The 18568-nt window shown below is 41.6% G+C and overlaps 2 protein-coding genes across 2 annotated transcripts in view; both read right to left on the bottom strand.

Moving 5' to 3' along the window:
* The window catches only part of LOC112050248 (phosphatidylinositol-3-phosphatase SAC1), a 260117-nt gene that overhangs the window by 207908 nt on the left and 33641 nt on the right, over positions 1–18568 (bottom strand). The window lies entirely within an intron of this gene.
* Positions 1–18568, bottom strand: part of LOC112050266 (uncharacterized) — a gene marked incomplete at its 3' end in the record, with an annotated part of 37866 nt that continues 19298 nt past the window's right edge. The window contains 15 exon segments of the mRNA XM_052885522.1: positions 1–40; positions 395–603; positions 1483–1645; positions 3117–3222; positions 4220–4348; positions 4987–5079; positions 6054–6235; positions 7652–7801; positions 8373–8529; positions 9046–9196; positions 10185–10352; positions 11169–11317; positions 11364–11532; positions 11616–11804; positions 13011–13150. Coding sequence (XP_052741482.1) covers positions 1–40; positions 395–603; positions 1483–1645; positions 3117–3222; positions 4220–4348; positions 4987–5079; positions 6054–6235; positions 7652–7801; positions 8373–8529; positions 9046–9196; positions 10185–10352; positions 11169–11317; positions 11364–11532; positions 11616–11804; positions 13011–13150 — 2195 coding nt within the window.

Here is an 18568-nt window from a genome sequence, read left to right as displayed (position 1 = left end):
TGAACGTTTCCGCTGATAGGGATATTTGCCACGCTAGGATCTAGAAAGAGGTATCATCTTTTTTAGTAGGTTTCTAATCAAATTAATTTATTTCAAGTAAGCTGTAATAGCACGCACTTTTCAAAATGTCAAGTGAGTCATTAGTGACTCTAACACCGATTTGGAAACTAGTTTCTGCCGAGAAGACCCAGCAGTTGCTCTTGTTAAAAAATGAAAGAAATTTACAATTAAGAAATTTTATCCTGTCTTGTGTACAGAAGAAAGTGGATTCTATGAATCTTTCTCAATAAAATTATTTCCTGATCGGAACTGAGATAGTAATTGACCTTAATAGGTCTTACTCTTGAAAAAGTTCTTAGATGAATTTACAAAAGATTGATTAACTAATATATACCTTAGCGTAGAGCGGTAAAGTGCACTTTTGAACGGCTCTCAGAGCTTCGTCAGGCGGAGAGGCTGCTCCAGTTTTGCTGTAGGTAGCAGCGCACGCCGCCAGCACTGCTTTAGCTTCCTCAGGCCCCACGGGCGGGGCTCGCACCACTTTGGGACCATCTTCTGATGATAGGACCGCCATTATTGCTGAACTGGATGGTTCATCTTTTTCTGGGAATAGAAATTTAGACTTATTTAGTGCAAAATATTTGCTATAAAGAAATATAGACACATAAGGTTTCGTTATTATCGGTAATAAGATAAAAGCTTATCAATATGTTCTCATTATTTTAATGAGGAAGGCAGCAACAAGTTTCAGTTATGTCAACAATTACAATATTTTTGCAATTTAATCGACAATCTTATTCTAGGAAAGATAGGGTGTCATGAGCCGAAATAGTACAAAATGTTACGTAAGTTAGGTGGGGAATAGTGGTAAACTACTCGGCGGCCTAACTCGTTTATGTCTTGACGATCCGTCCACACCTTTGGTTGGATAATCCTTCATGGATTATTTTGGTATAGGTGGGGAGAATGGGCGTTCGATTCGTGTGGCAATAATCGTTGTTTTGCTAAAACCACGAAATCTACGTCTGACTTTCGTCACTAATTTAAATATAGAGTTTATTGTGAACAAAAGGACGTGGCGTGTGTGTGTGTCATAGAACACCGAGTTACAACGACGTGTTGGCGAGAAAGCCGTCTCCAGCATCTGGGCAGATGAAGATCATCGAAAGGTAGGTGGTTTGTTTGAATTACCTTTCATTTCGGTGATAGAAGCCTGCCCATTTGAATAGAGGAAACATTCGGCCGTACTCATTTAACCAGCACATATACCTACTAGTATATTACTATACAGTCCATTAAATTCATTCCCTGGGGGAATCTCCCCCACAGAGGGTTTATTGGTAACATTCTTGGTGGGAATTATTAGACCTGACAGACTTTCATCCAATAATAGTGTTTTGCCCTTTAAATCCGCTTCTGATGTCAACCCGTTTCCGACAAGGGCAAAGGGTTTCTTCAGTCATTGGATGCAGCAATACGCACCTTCCGTGACAGTGACGATCATCTTCACATTATCGGGCAGCCGCGAGGGCAGCCAGCGCGCGCCGCGCAGCGCGTCCGCGCCGGCTATGCACAGCAGCACCGGGCGCAACTTGCCCGTCGCTGACAGAAGTCTTCCTAGCGCTAACGATAATGTGCTTGCCTCCTGATCAAACACATACATACAATTTTATGTTTTTTTTTTAAAAGGGCTCTTGCCACCATAAATATTCCTGCGCTAATCGAGCCGTCAGGAATCAGTCGGGATGATGGCAAGAGACCTGATGGATTGACGCTGGTTCCCTGGGAAATGGGGCGGGCCCTAATATGGGACGCTACATGTGTCGACACATTAGCACCGTGTCATATCAGGGAGACAGAATCAAGACCGGGAGCCGCAGCAGAAAAAGCTGAAACCGGTAAGTGGCTCAAGTATGCCTCTCCGACAGAGAGTTATATATTTGTACCTTTTGCCGTGGAGACCCTTGGGCCATGGAGTCGCAGTGCCAAAAAATTTTATCGAATAATTTCACCGCGGCTAGTTGCCTCGACTGATGACAGAAGGGCTGGCTCATTTTTTGCGCAAAGGATCAGCCTGGCTGTCCAGCGCGGAAATGCAGTCAGTATTCTTGCCACCATTCCACGTGGGCATGATTTGTATAGTTATTAGGATAAGTTAGCTTAAGTTCCATATTGTATTCTTTCTCAATAAAAAAAAAAATGGACATTTCCGCGATGGACAGTCATGATGATCCTTTGCGCAAAATATCCAGGCAGCCCTCTGTCACCAGTCAAGGTTTTTAGTCAACCAGCTGTGGTGAAAAGAAATTTCCTACTTATATAAGTGCAGTTCGACATATCTAGACGATATAAAGACAATTGTCTGTTACGCTCTGAAATCTCTTCATGGCATGCCGTTTATGTATCCTAGGCTTTGGAGTGTGTAATTTGTGCCTATTGAGATTTGAGCTACTCAAATGTAGATCAGCGTATGGGCACAAAGAACAGTACATTAGTGTTAAATGTCTTAGACCATTCGTTTAACGTCCACCTCGTAACACGGTGAGGATCTTCCCAATTTTTCCATGAGCTGGTTGGCACATAATTTCTTAGAAAAAAATCTCTTTTGGTCCGAACCATTATTTCATGAACCGATTTTTGTAAGTTTGGCAAACTTACAAAAATCGGTTCATCATTAGGCTAATTAATATAAACGTAAATGACATTAAGGAAGCAGGAGATTTGCATTCTGTAAGAGAACAATGAGATGAGGGCCTGTGCAGGGAGTTCAGAGTTCAGTAGCGTTATTCTGTAAGTGTAACCAATTTTGTTTTTATACTACGACAATTTCGAATTTGCTATCTTTCTCTGTCTATAGTATGGTATTAGACAGAAAGAAACATAGAGATGACTGTGAGGCTCACATTGTCGAGTTATAAAAATATCGTTATAGAATAGCGCCAATAGGTTTCTTATGATTTATTAAGGTTGACTTCAAATACAACCTCCTCTCACTTATTTAAATGTTGTTTATTATAGGTATTGGGTGTAATGGTATTTGGGTAACACATGCATCCCATGTTTGCAGCGCAAACGGTACAAATGCGAAGCTCGATTGATTGTATGTAAGTGCGTACATTACGTCCCCGATATACGGTGCCGGTGTGGAGGACGTGGAGTTGGTCCACGATTGATTTAAGAAGCTGGTGCGAGCTGCTTGACTGCGGCGTCAGCCCTACGAACCTAAGGAAATGATTGCTTTTAGTACGTATCCATTAATACTTGCATCAAATTGTGGCAGCGGTTAGGCATGCAGAAAGATCTCAAGTGGTGCTAACATGCGACCAATTGTAGAGAAATTGACAAAATATCGACCTACAGCGGTGGAGTTATCCCAATCCCACCTCTTTCGCCCCAACGTTATGAAAGAAATAGCGGTATTTCCGGTTGCACCGCAATGATCGCATGTTAGCGCCAAAGGTAAATTAAAAATGATAATGGTAAATGCTTGGTAGTGATTGCTTAGGCTTTACGTTTGCACTGTCATCATCATAACCTATGGACAACCACTGCAAAATATAGGCCTGGTCTAGTATAGCAATATTTATGACGTCTCGGAAATAAACTGCGGGTGTCGCTTCGCTTTGCTGGTGCCGCGCCCCAACTTTGTGTGTAATTAAAGGACACAAAAACACGCACAACGGCCAAACACTTGGCTAAGTGCGGAAACGGCCCAGAAGAAAGAAGAAGAACACAAAATATATTTTCAATGTGAAATATAGAAACGATTTGAAATAAGTAAATAGTTTACCTCGTCCCCCTCAAAAACGACAGACAATTTTGTTGGTGAAATTGGGAATGATACAAGTTCAAAGGTAATTGGTCTGAGGATGGCTGCTTTTTATGTCTATAGACTTTTCTGTCTATGGATTTTTGTAATGTCACGACTGATACTGTTTGAACGACTTTTTAAAAAGTACCCTCTGAAATGAAAACTGAAACTGACAAAGTATTCGAATTCGAGTTTTGTTTGCAACTTTCGAATCAAATTCGAGTCGTACAGTTTAGTTCTTACAATTCATTACGATTTTAACTATTGTGTAAATAATAATATATAATAATTAGCTAATAATGTATATACAAAGTTATGCACTTTTGCCTTGCCAATTGAACTGCTAAATACTAAGTGTAATAAGTGAGATAACGAATGGGGTTGACAGCTTTTAATTTGAGCACTCACCTTAAAATAAGAGCGACATCTGGCAACACCGATGGAGCCAAAGCAGCCGCGCGCGCCAATAATGTCGCCTTGCCACAGCCCGCGCCTCCCAACAGCGCCAGCGGCACAGAACTCTCTCCACGAATATATCTGAGCAAATAACATTTAAACCTAATAGTTTTTAACTTAGCTTATCTATATACTAAAAAGTCTGTAGATAGGTCAATTCTGTACATTAAATATATATCCAAAATAACTATCAGAGGGTGATTATAATACTGATGCCAAAAATGCAATCAGTAAAATTGTCGTCAGTCTGTATGTTCGTTATAGAAACAAAAACTACTCGACGGATTTTAACGATACTTGGTACAATTATTCTTCGTACTCTTGGGCAGGTTATAGTATACTTTTCATCACGCTACCATAAATAGGAGCAGAGCAGTGAAGGGAAATGTTGGGAAAACGGGAGAAGTTACTCCATTTTTACAGTGATACTACTGTAAGGGTATTAAAGAGGTCTAAGGGCGGACGAAGTCGCGGGCGTCCGCTAGTCATAACTAAGATTGATATGAATGTGTGTTTGTTTGATACGCTTTCAAGCCTAAACCACTAATTCCATTCTTTTAGAATAAACGTCAATAGTGTAACGATTGGAAATCGAACCAGCAACGATTTAAGTTTAGGTATCCTCATCTCACGATTTAAGTCCGGCCCGATCTGCGAAGCAATTAAGGTTTTAAGGTTTAATTAAAACTTAAGTGTAACTGTAACTTAAGTTAGCTTACGTTTTGAGCTCATTTAGTGTGATTTCTCGGTTGGAAGTGCATTGGGTCACTTTCTGGCAGAACGCGAGGTGTTCGCTGACTTCGTCGAACAGGCTGCAACAATATACGAGTACACTTGATTAAAGCAAACATTTTTAAAGTTGTACTGATGTCATATTTATTCGTAACTCTACAAAAAAAAAACACGAGCAGGGAAGTTAATCGATTGTCAAGGAATTCCTTAACCCTACACCTGTTGGTCACAAGTCCAGGACTCTCCTCGGAGTTTTTCTCTCTGCCACGCAATGGACCAGGCACCTGCACGATCAACCCATGGAATGCTCAGATAGGAGCAGAAGCAGCATGATTGTTCTAAGCTTTCCTATGAAAGTTTGGTTCTGTAGTGGGCGATGCAAATAGAGTGATAATGATGACTGTACAAAAAACTAATCTGTCAGGCCAGTGGAAGAGTCTCTACAAAGGTTACACTTGATAATAAAGTGCTTGTAATGTAAGCCTACTTGAAATAAATGAAATTTGATTTTGAATCCTCACCCGCGAACAGGAAAGTGGGAAAGTTCACGTTCCCCTCTGTCGTATGAACTTTTATAACGTGAAGGTAGCAGAGGAAACACCTCAAGCAGGTCCCAGGACTTGTGACTTTAGGGGTAGGTTTAAGGGATCCCTTTAGAATGCATCAACACTCACCTTCCCTGCCCGACATGTTCTCCATGCACACACCAAACAATTTATGATAACAATAATTACAACAAAAAAACTTTATCAATAATTACAACACAAAACGTTATTGCACAAAATCACTAACCGCGTGACGTTGTCTACGCTGCCTCACAAACAACTGAGCTAAAGTCATCAAATACCCTCTTATTTATACCATCACTGATACCTCCCCTCTACAATAACATAAATAACGAATGTGAACCTGTAATCGAGGAACTCGTAACAGTTTGTATTGTGCTGGTAAGTATTACAATGTTTCAATATTAATTGTTGATGAAACAAGACGGACAATCTAAAAAGTGGAAAGTTATTGCCTAAACTGTATATGGCAGTATTGTAAGAATTACCTTGTGGGTATGCCACAGTAGCCGGCGGGCGTCTCAGCTTCGCCAACAAGCGCGTCGAACAGCGCGTCGAGCCGCTCGCCCATCGCCGTCTTCACCCCGCTGGTGTACTCGTCGTCGCTGAACCCGTTGTTGGGCCGGCCGCGGATGCTCGCGCGGATTATGTTGCGTTCGCTGAGGTGCAGCTGGAAATTATCAACATTATTTAGATAAGTACTTAGTATTGTGTTCGAAATTGTAGTGAAAAAGTACTGGCATTTTCGGGAAATCAATCAAATGCCTTCAGTTCTTCTGAGTTGTATGTACATAAATACGTAGGCAAATGTACCCGTTACAATATAACTCACACCTTTATTAAATTGCAAGTAACTAGCCCAAAATTGTATTGTATAGCCCCCCTGACCTCTCAGTCATTTGAGTTAAATCGTGAGAGAGCGAGCCCGGTACCTTCTCTTCGCGAGCTTGGCCCGCCTTCTTAACTCCCTATAAGTTCTTTAATCTATACCCTTGTCCCAATCATTCTCCCACTCTCCCTCTTCAGGGGCTGTTACTTTAAACCACGACGATCCACACTCCCCGTCCAAACGTCACCTCCTATACTACTGGTGCACGAATCAATGACAAAGTTGACGAACAACTAATTGTAATAACAATAGTTCTAAACGCGCTAAAGTATTTTTTTTTTCACTAAACAGCTTTATATGTGCAAGCCAGTTCTAAATTTTAATTAAATCTTTGGTAAGTTACCTCTTTGGTCGCCATGTTGCGGAGTACAAGATCGTTCCATTTTTAAATTACACGATAAATATGATTTTACATTTTAATTAATTTACTTGGCCGCTAAACACGACAGATACGGATTTTCATAAAACTATTGCCGGCTGCTGCTCGACCAGTACAGCAAGTTCGATTTATCTCGAAGAAAGTTGTCGAAACAATGCTTAAATTTCCAAGCATGTCTGAGAAAATAATATTTGCCGTATATCCCTCTAACTATTCGGGAAAGACTGTATTAAGAGTGGGTACGACTATAGACCAACGGGACGGGGATCGAACCACCACCCCTTTTACCGTTGAGGCTCAAAATCGGATAATAGGGATGATGACAGTTTTTTAAATTGTATATAAATTAAGAGTAGGTATACTAATAGTAAAGCAATTTTGTAAAAGTAACAGGGTATCCGCGATCATTACTTTCGGAGCTACAGGGATTTAAAGGGTCAGATTTGCGGCGCTGCCGCGGATCCCTGAAAAACGCTTTATACAAAATGGCACGATTTAGTGACGTCGTTGGTTCGCTGATCGTTAGGTTTGTGTGGGCGTTCAGACAAAATTACTATTATAATATCTTTGTTATTTGTGCGTTTATGTTTATAGGTCTTTTATTGAAAAATGTCACATTTAATGTAAGGAAGCTAAAACTGTATGAATTTTCATCTAATTACGATAAAAAAAATTAATAGATTTTGAAATTTTATAATCTTATTTAGTATCTTTGCTTTTTATGTATAAATTAGTTAACATTGACCTTATTTACCCGAATGTATCATAAAAATCAATATATTCAAACCTAGTCATCATCCCCAATATAGCAGGAGTACCTTGAGGTCCTTCTGCAGGTTGGCGAGCCGGCGCTGCAGCTCGCGGTGGTGGTCGGCGTCGGCGTCGGCGTCCGGCGCCGCGCCCGCGCGGCACACCCACACGCAGCGCCGCGCCGCCTCGCCGCTCATCAGCACTGTGTGCTGCACCTCCTGCGGACGATCATACGATCATCACTGACACCAATTATCTTCTATAGGAACTGCCCCGCTAGACGTTAAGTCTGTCAAAAGTATATGATCACTAGAGGACGCCCGCGACTTTGTCTGCATGGATTTCAGTTTTACACTAATTCCGCGAGAGCTATGGATTTTTCCTGGATAAAAAGTAGCAGTAGAAGTAGCAGTTAAAGAAACAAACAATCCATACAAACTTTCGCTTATATAATATTAAGTAGGATGATCTATAGTGTTCATACAAACTGTTTTGTGTTTAATTTTTTTTTATTTGTTCATACAAATCGATGTATCATTGTGTTAAAATTACACGTGTGTTTATTACGATTTAACATTTAGGTATAGTTGTGTACGGTGTAAGGATATATATAGACCCTCGAGCAGGCAGCTTTCTCGCGCAAAATGTGATATGATGTGTGAAGTGATTGCTGCATATGTGATAAGCGCCCAAGGACGACAATTTTTTTTTCGTTTTATATAAAAAACCTTCCAATAAATACAATATTCTCTATTTTAGAATTAAGCAAGTACATTTTTCTTGTTTTACCTGTTCTAACACTGTGGTGAGGTAAGCGTCGCAGGCCTCCTGCGGCAGCGTGCGTACCAATACGCTGAGCGCACGCGCCATTTCGCGGCGCCAGCGCGCCGGTGCACCGCGTACCAGCCTGTAGCAGGGCGGAGTTGTGCTGTTGTCCAGACTGTACCTGTGAAAAAACGTATAATTTATAGTTAAAATACGTTTATTCAAGAGATTCTATCTTTTTTAGTAGGTTACGTATAAATAAACCGAATAACAAACCAAACTCCTATAGGATCATATATGTTCGTCAGTCACAATAAATTGTCTCTGAATCTTCTGGATCGATTAAGTTAAAATTTGGTTCAAATCAATGCCTGTGACCTAAACGCACACATGTGACATGAATAGACGAATTCTAAATATGGGGACACTTTTGGGGACAAGGAAAATTAAACACCCTGGGAAATTGATGTCTATCTTTGTAATTTATTCATTAATGCTTTGGGTACTGATTTGTATTAGTATTGCATTGTATGTAATTTGTATTTGTACACTAGGTGGACCGGGCTTTAAGCGGGTTGCAGGGAGCCACTGGATGCTGGCGGCTCAAGATCGTTGTGCTTGGAGGTCCATGCAAGAGGCCTATGTCCAGCAGTTGACGTCTATCGGCTGATAAGGAAGGAATTGCAGGCAATCTTACCATTTGTTCAGCAAGCTTTTGTCATTCTCGTCTTCAGCTGCCTCCAGGGCAGCTTTGAAGTCGGCACATTCCAGGGTGTGAGGCAGCAGCGGCGTGCCCAGGTTGGAGTTGAGGAACAGTACCGGGACCACGGCACCCAGCTCCGACTGACCTGGAAAATGTAATAAGGGATTTTAGAACGACAACTGTGAAAAATAAATAATTACCGCAAAGTCATACAGCATGAGAACAAAGTATATTGTGATGTGAAAGGCTAAGGGTAGATTTATTCAAGAGGTCAATAATTGTAGAGTCAAATTGTATAGACCTTTCGAACCTGCAACAACCAGCCCCTGGCACGTCGATTCTCTTTCTACTTCGAAAACTAGAAAAATGTATAGGAATGACATTTGTTATCGACAGGTCACGTGATCAAGATCTGTCATTCCCATACATTTTCGAAGCGTTTGCGATCATAGAAAGAGAATCGACGTTCCACTTGGCTACAGGGGCGATACCGTCAGATTGATCACATCATCACAGTATTGAAAGTAGAAGAATTTTGACCTTTAAATAAAATTTAAGGTAGCTTTGACATTTTAGTGACTGGATCCAAAAATATCTGTAACAATTTTTCTGATGATGGTAAAAACATGGTAGAAGAATTTGGGTAGACTTTTGAACGGTTACTGAATGCCTTTCTAATGCGACTTCGCTCACGTCTAGAATAGTCCATCTACCTTTGAGGGTAGACCGATCTTAGAATACAGAGTTTTTCTGTATTCTGAGAGGCCGACAATGTTACTCATGATTTTTTTTTGTTTATTCTATACAAGTTAGCCATTGACTTCAATCTCACCTGAAGGTAAGTGATGATGCAGTCTAAGTTGGAAGTGGACTAACTTGTAGGAGGAGGATGAAAATCCATACCCCTTTCGGTTTCTACACGGCATCGTACCGCTAAATCGATTGGCGGTACGTCTTTGCTGGTAGGGTGGTAACTAGCCACGGCCGAAATCTCCTAACAGCCAGACTTGGACCAATTAAGAAAATTTCAATCTGTTTAGCCGGGGATCGAACCCAGGACCTCCGCGTTTTGTAGATCCACCGCGCATACCACTGCGCCACGGATGATGATGATGATGAATGATGATACTCACGAGCTAGCTCAGCGACGCACAGCACCGGGAAGCGATGGTCGCGCTGCTGCTCCAGCGGCGAGCGCCAGTGCAGGTCGGCCACGTGCACCCGCCAGCCGCGCTTGCGCGCGCGTGCACGCAGTCGCGCCGCCACGCCGCAGTGCAGCGCGCCCTTCTCCGCGCAGCAATCTGAATGGAGACTTCGATTTACTTTGGACCAGTGCTAGAATTCAGGCAAACTAGCCCCTGTAGTCAAGTGGCACGTTGATTCTCTTTCTACGATCGCAAACGCTTCGAAAACTAGAAAAATGTATGGGAATGACATTTGCTATCGATAGGTCACGTGATCAAGATCTGCGATCGTAGATACAGAATCGACTTGCCACAGGGGTAGGGCAGTTGCCTAACGCAACAATTTGTAGGGCATTATAAACGTAACATAATAACCGCCTGATTAGCTTATGAGATTTCGGAGGTATAAAATATTGAGCTTTATTCTCCAATAATTTTTCAGTGCCAGCCTAATGTTGCAAGGGTGGTCCAAATTTCATAATCGTAATTGCAACTTTCTTCCTATAATAAGCTGACACATTTTCAGGTTTTAAAAAAATCGATAGACCTTCGATTTTTTTAAAACCTGAAAATGTGTCAGCTCAATCTATAATCATTCATATAGTTGAAATTGGCATTTCCTTTCGAAACTGTAAAAAAAGTTAATTTTACTGCCTGCGCATGGAGTATCTAATAAATCAATCATTATCGCCGTACATCACATTACATGTGCAGATAAAGCGCTCCATTATTGCTGATAACATCAAACATAATCAACAACTCAACCTGAAGTATCGTCAGATTTGTGTGTACCTACCCTCTGATGCAGTTGTGCATATTATTAAAAAATTATCTTGTTTATTAAAAAAGTATATTAAACTCGAAAACAATTCAACCGATTTAAATGACAGCTAGGTTGAGCGAGACAGTGTCTGAAGTTGACACATAACTCACCCTGTGAATCCGCAGCACAGACATAAATGACCATCGTCCGCCGTTGCCTAGTCCGCTGGCCGGTGATCCTGCCCAGCAGACAGGAGCGGTGCTTCTCGGGCAGCTCGTCCAAGTTGGGCGAGATAGTGTTTGAAGTTGACACACTCACCCTGTGAATCCGCAGCACAGACGTAAATGACCATCGTGCGCCGTTGCCTGGTCCGCTGGCCGGTGATCCTGCCCAGCAGACAGGAGCGGTGCTTCGCGGGCAGCTCGTCCAAGTTGGGCGAGATAGTGTTTGAAGTTGACACACTCACCCTGTGAATCCGCAGCACAGACGTAAATGACCATCGTGCGCCGTCGCCTGGTCCGCTGGCCGGTGATCCTGCCCAGGAGATAGGAGCAGTGCTCCTCAGGCAGCTCGGCCACGTTAAGCGAGATAGTGTCTGAAGTTGACACATAACTCACCCTGTGAATCCGCAGCACAGACGTAAATGACCATCGTGCGCCGTCGCCTGGTCCGCTGGCCGGTGATCCTGCCCAGCAGGTAGGAGCGGTGCTCCTCAGGCAGCTCGGCCACGTTGGCCGGCACGGGTGGACCCTCGACATCTTCGCGCGGGGAGGCACAAGCCACGGGCGACGACAGCGAGATGGAGTCTGAAGTTCATATACAAGGAATAATTTATTTAGCTTCAATTCAAGCTTCATTAATGAAAAATCGCCACACTTTGCAATCGAAGACGGAAGGAATTCGGTATCTACTCGCCTTCGCACCTTAGCACTGAATTCCTTCCGACTGTCCGTTCCGACACTAAGTTGTCGCGATACTGAAGAAGGTACGCTTGCAGTGTTTTCAAACAAAATTATCACGAACCTCCATCCGAGTGACTGTTTCGGCAAAAACGCCCTCAATAAACCTTGTGACATAATACGACGCGTTAATCGCGACCGAAAACAGCGAGCGTAGTTTTTTTTCACATATTCTTCTTCTAAACCGAACAATAACAACATTACAACAGCACGCTACACAGTGACGACGACACGTAATTTCCGTTGCAACGAACTTAGCGCCAGCACCCCGACCGTCGATAATGCCGTCGCAGAAGCTATGCCAGTGTCTGTACGCTTCGAAAACTAAAAAATGTATGGGAATGACATTTGCTATCAACAGGTCACGTGATCAAGTTATCGATCGGATCTGTCTATCTCACATATTTTTTTAGCTTTCGAAGCGTTATAGTTTGTAGAAAGAGAATCGTGCCACATGGCTACAAGCCCAGGTGTCGAGACACAGTATAGTTTACTTAGCAGAATATTAACTAGGTAGCCGTGATAGCTCAGTGGATATAACTTCTGCCTCCGATTCCGGAGGGAGTGGGTTCGAATCCGGTCCGGGGCATGCACCTCCAACTTTTCAGTTGTGTGCTTTTTTAAAGAATTAAATATCACGTGTAAACGGTGAAGGAAAAATATCGCGAGGAAACCTGCATACCAGAGAATTTTCTCAATTCTCTGCGTGTGTGAAGTCTGCCAATCCGCATTGTGCCAGAGTGGTGGACTATTGACCTAACACTTTTCATTCTGAGAGGAGACTCGAGTTCAGCAGTGAGCCGAATATGGTTCATAATGGTGAGGATGATGGCTAGGGTCCTATTATAATTGATTAGAGCACAGCTTCTGTAGCCAAGTGCAAGTTGATTCTCTTTTTGCGATCGTAAACGCTTCGAAAACTGGAAAAATGTATCCGGGAATGACCTTGATCACGTGACCTATCGATAGCAGATTCCCATACATTTTTCTAGTTTTCGAAGCGTTAGCGATCGTAGAAAGAGATTCGACGTGCCACTTGGCTACAGCAGTTACCTGAGACACTGGAGCCCACGGGCGGGCGCGGCCCCTTCAGCTGCGGCTTCTTGTCCTTGAAGGCAGGCGCCTCCAGCAGCTCCTGCGGCGGCGGCGCGGCGCTGGGGTCCGACGCCTTGGTCACGCGGTACGACGGCGACCTGCGCGCGCAACAGTTGGGTCTACGCTATGTTATTATGCCATTTTCAATCTTACTACTACAGAGGCCCTAAATCTATATCTATCTATACTTATAATAAACTGTAGAGAGGTCAATTCTGTACATGAAATATATTTCCAAAATAACTATCAGGGGGTTATTAGTGGTCGATACTGATGCCAAAAATGCAATCAGTAAAATTTTTGTCTGTCTGTCTGTATGTTCTTTATATAAACAAAAACTACTGGACGGATTTTATCGAAACTTGGTACAATTATTCTTCACACTCCTGGGCAGGTTATAGTATACTTTTCATCACGCTACAATCACTAGGAGCAGAGCAGTGAAGGGAAAAACGGGAGAAATTACTCCATTTTTTAAGCTTCCGTCGCCGTCGCGTGGTAGGGTAGGGGTAGGGTAGGGGTAGGGTAGGGGTAGGGGTAGGGTAGTGGTAGAGTTTCACGCGGACGAAGTCACGGGCGTCCGCTAGTAATATAATAATAATAATAAGTTTCTTTATTTATGGCTACTAATTGGTTAGATTACTTACATTCATAAAAATTATGTTAGTAGGTAAACATTTAAGATAAAAAAATAAATAATAAACTATAAACTATCTCACCGCACCAAAACAGAAATAAATTTCTGCAGGATCGGCGAGTCAGTCTTGCTTGCTAACATGTTCAAGATCCTATTGGAGCTCGCCCGCAGTCTTCCTAGGAAGGATGACTTCCGTTTTCTAATTATTGCATAAAATAAGCTCTTAAATCCGTAGCCATTCCGTAATGTTTAAATGGCGTAGGGCGCAGTGGGTAGTACCCCTACTTTCTGAACGGCCGTGGGTTCGATTCCCACAACTGTAAGATATTTTTGAGACGAGCATAGGCGTTTTAGTAACAATACTCTCTTTATAATATTGGTATAAGTATAGATAAAATTACCCCGTTGGTTATCTTAGTTGGTCGATTTGTCTATGTTGTTTCGGATGATGAGTTCCTGGTTCGAACCCTGGAACTTGGAAGACACAAGTATATTTTACTTGTGCCACAACGCTACGCGACATCGTATCGGAACGCTAAATCACTTGGTAAGTCTTTGTCGTTAGGGTGCTACTAGCCACGGTATATGCCAGACCAGACCTGAGTCAATTTAGAAATTATAAAATGATCCGTGCTGAGAATCGAACTCAGGACCTCCCTTTTGAGAAACACAGGACTACCGTCTACGCCAGAAACGTGGTCATAATGTGTAATGGGTAAAAAATATACATACATACATACTTACATACATACACACATTATACAAGCAAAAAACATAACCATTCTTGCAGTCGGGTAATAAGTGACGTCATAAAAGTAATATGTTCATACTAAAACCAATAAGGCTATTTACCTCTACGTTAACTCTACGGAGAGTCTACGGCGTAGCACTCCGTGAATTGATTTAAAAATGCAGATTTTATACAACGACTAGCCAGCGTTTTCACCCGCGTAGTTCCCGTTCCCATGGGAATACTCACACACGTAGCTTTCTAGTGGTAGAAGAATTTTCAAAATTGATTCAGTAGATCCTGAGATTACACCTCACAATACCACACATTTTACCTTTTTATAATATTAGTGTAAATTTTGAAATCTTTATTTATCCGACCATCATAATTCCACCAAGACCGATGTCATTGAAATTTCTTTGGAAAGTTGAAACTTTTGTCTTAATTGGTCAATTTGCGTGCTGGGAACTCTTTGATCTTCGCTACAGTCATTATCATTGGCCTACAAAGAAAATATCTAAAAGTTACAGACAGTACCTACCCTACCCTAATGACAGCATGTCCGTCTGCAACCCTTAAAAAGAAAGGGTGTACAGCTCAGCATAGGCCGTGCACTACAAACAAGATTAATACACGACCGATTTAAACGGGACTTTTTAAACGAAAAATTGGTAAAAATCCGTTCAGTAGTGAAAATTCATTTTTTTCTATTAGGTTTATTTTTCCAATTATTATTAGATAATAATAATAATTCAACTCTACAGCTTAAAATTAAACTATTGTTCCAAACCAAAGACTTACAAGTTATCGGGGCCAGACAGACAAACAGGCGAAGGACTTTATTTTATAAAAGTTTCGTTAAAATCCGTCGAGTACTTTTTGATTCTATAACGAACATAGAGACATACAGACAGACAGGCAGACAGACAGACAAAAATTTTACTAATTACATTTTTGGCATCAGTATCGATCACTAATCACCCCCTGAGAGTTATTTTGGAAATATATTTCATGTACAGAATTGACCTCTCTACAGATTTATTATAAGTATAGATATTCATATTATATAGATTAGATATAATCAAATGTTACAATCTTTTTGACGGCCTCCGTGGCGCAGTGGATTTACAAGACGAAGGTCCTGGGTTCGATCGCCGGCTGGGCCGATTGAGATTTTCTTAATTGGTTTAGGTCTGGCTGGTGGGAGGCTTCCGCCGTGGCTAGTTACCACCCTACCGACAAAGACGTACCGCCAAGCGATTTAGCGTTCCGGTACGATGCCGTGTAGAACCCGAAAGGGGTGTGGATTTTCATCCTCCTCCTAACAAGTTAGCCCGCTTCCATCTTAGATTGCATCATCACTTACCATGAAGTGAGATTGTAGTCAAGGGCTAACTTGTAAGGAATAAAAAAAAAATCTGAGGATCTGCTAGTTTGTCTAACTAAGCCATACACAAACACGCAGAGCCGTACTGTGTACTGTGTACAAACACGGCGAGTAAACGCTCCGGCTCAGGCGTGGCCGGGGGAGGGGCAATGACGTCACTGCCAGCCGTGACGTCAGCCGCGTAGCGCTCGCCTCGACCCAGATACTGCGCCAGGGTTGCCAATGTTTGAGCGGCCTTCGTTTGCAGGGAGACCAATAATCGGGTTAACATTGCTCTTAGCTGTACATGGAGCCCGCGACGCTTAGGTACTTTTGGTTGGATAGCAAAAATTACATATATACAAAAAGAAAACTACGATTTTAGATTGATTCGAGACAGTCGTGGCGGAAATCATGTTCAAAATCATTAACACATATGGAATAAAATTATCTTTTAAATCATTATCTATACTCTATTCTAATATTATAAAGAGGTAAAGTTTGTAAGTTTGTAACATTCTTAGAAAAGGGTAATCTTTTGAACTACTGGTCTGATTTTAAAAAGAAGTCGGTTAAAAGTATATTGGTATCATATATTAGCAGAGTTATCACAGTTTTTCTCATACAGGTCGGACCGAAACTCCTCTTAAACAAACTTATTCGCATGCGCTGCCTTAATCATTGTGTAAAATGGAAATCAATGTATGGAGGCTTTATGTACCTTTATAAGTTCTACGAAAAAGTCCGCGACACTATATATCTATCTTCTATATATTAGTAGATATAGTACCTTTTGTGTTTTAAAAATTATTAATTTTATATACGTAGGTTTACGTCATTATTTATACAACTAAACTTAAATCCTTATCAAAATAAATTATTTAATGATCACAAATATATTATAGAGATAAGATTTGCCCTTTACAGTATGTTAATTAGTTACATAGTTTCGGAGATAATACAAAATTTCTAAAAGTCGCAAAAATGCCGCTATATGACGCCCCGAGGTTTCATTTACGTAGTTCCCGTTCCCGTGTGAATTTGGGAATCAAACAGCAATTCTTTTACCAGCTCTCATTGGTAAAAGAATTTTACAAATCAGTTCAGTAGATCCAAAGATTACCCCCTACAACCACACAAACTTTGCCTCTTTATAATACTAGCATAGAAGTCCTTATTTCCCTTGGTCATAGCAAGGGATGGACCGATTTTGCTAAGGGTAGGTGTAGGGTAGGGATAGGATAGTGGTAGGGTAGGGGTAAGGTAGGTAAGGTGTAGAGTAGGGTAAGGTAGGGTAGGGGAAGGGTAATTGCTATCAATTGTAAATTATAATACTGTATGACTTTTTCATTTCAAAAGAGCAACTGTTGAGTTTCTTGCCGGTATCTTCTCAGCAGAACCTGCCTTCCGAACCGGTGGTAGAATCTTTACAAATAGTCAACTGACGTGTCAAAAGTGCTTGTAAACTGAGCCTACTTGAAATAAATGATTTTTGATTGATTTCATTTTGGTAGGGGTAGGGTATGGTAGGGGTAGGAGTAGGGTAAGGTAGGGTAGGGGTAGGGTAGGGTAGGGTAGGGTAGAATAAGGGTAGAGTACGGTAGGAGTAGGGTAGAGGTAAAGGGGTAGGGTAGGAATTATTAATTTTATGAATAACACTCACGATAGTTTAAATTCTAAACCAAAGGAGTAAGGAATGTTTTTTAGGAGTATCATCACATCATCATATAAGCCGATGGACGTCCACTGCAGGACACAGGACTTTTGTAAGGACTTCTAAACATCACGATCCTTACTCTTAAAAACCGGGCAAGTGCGAATCGGGGTCGCCCACCGAGGTCCCTCGAGCTCCTCTTAGCCTGTATCCTACTAATATTATAAACGCGAAAGTTTGTATGGATGTTTGTTACTCTTTAGCGCCGGAACTACTGAACCGAATTTGGCTAAAATTTGAAATGGAAATAGAATTTACTCTGGATTAACACATAGGCTACTTCTTATCCCGGAAAAATCCACGGTTCCCGAGGGATTAATGAAAAAAACTAAATTTCATGCGGACGAAGTCGCGGGCGTCCGCTAGTCTTAGATAATTCAGAATTATCTAAGATACAGGCATACTAATGGGCCAGTGAAGGTATCTACTACCTCCACTGGCTCATTTTATTCGTGAACACAGATAAGATGATTTACCAGTGGAGATGACATCAAAGAGTAATGAATGAAGGCTCTGGGAGGTGACTCGTATATATTTAAGATTATCTATTTATATAATATCCGAGACACTACTCGAAGCTGGAGCGACTAATAAAGAGTCTAAATATCGATAAACGTCGCGACTTCTATACAATCTAATAATATAATAAATAGAATAATACAATAAATACAATAAAGAAAATATACCTACGGCACAACGTTCTCAACTATCTTAATGTACAAATCTGAACGAAGTGAGATCACTGATCGCATATCAATTAGTTAAACTGCGCAGTGTTCAGTGCTCAGTCCTCAGTACTCAGTGCTCAGTGTTCAGTACTCAGGCACGCTCAGGTCAAGAGAGACCCTGACCGCGCGTTACAGCACGGGTTAAAAATACCATCGCAGATGAAAACATATTGTGTCACCAAATGCTTGCGTTAGGCATGCGCTATTTATAATGGCGCGCTATAGCTATACTATTTATTTAACGCAGCGTACGGTGACTTGAAGAACATTTTTAGCGTAGACGAACAACCAATAAATTGAAGAACATTTTTAGGCGTAGAAGCCAATCCAATAAAGCTCAA

The sequence above is a fragment of the Bicyclus anynana genome, chromosome 2, assembly GCF_947172395.1.
Source record: "Bicyclus anynana chromosome 2, ilBicAnyn1.1, whole genome shotgun sequence".
Lineage (NCBI taxonomy): Eukaryota > Metazoa > Arthropoda > Insecta > Lepidoptera > Nymphalidae > Bicyclus > Bicyclus anynana.
The sequence above is the reverse complement of the archived record's forward strand: the minus strand, read 5'-3'. Positions and strand labels throughout refer to the sequence as shown.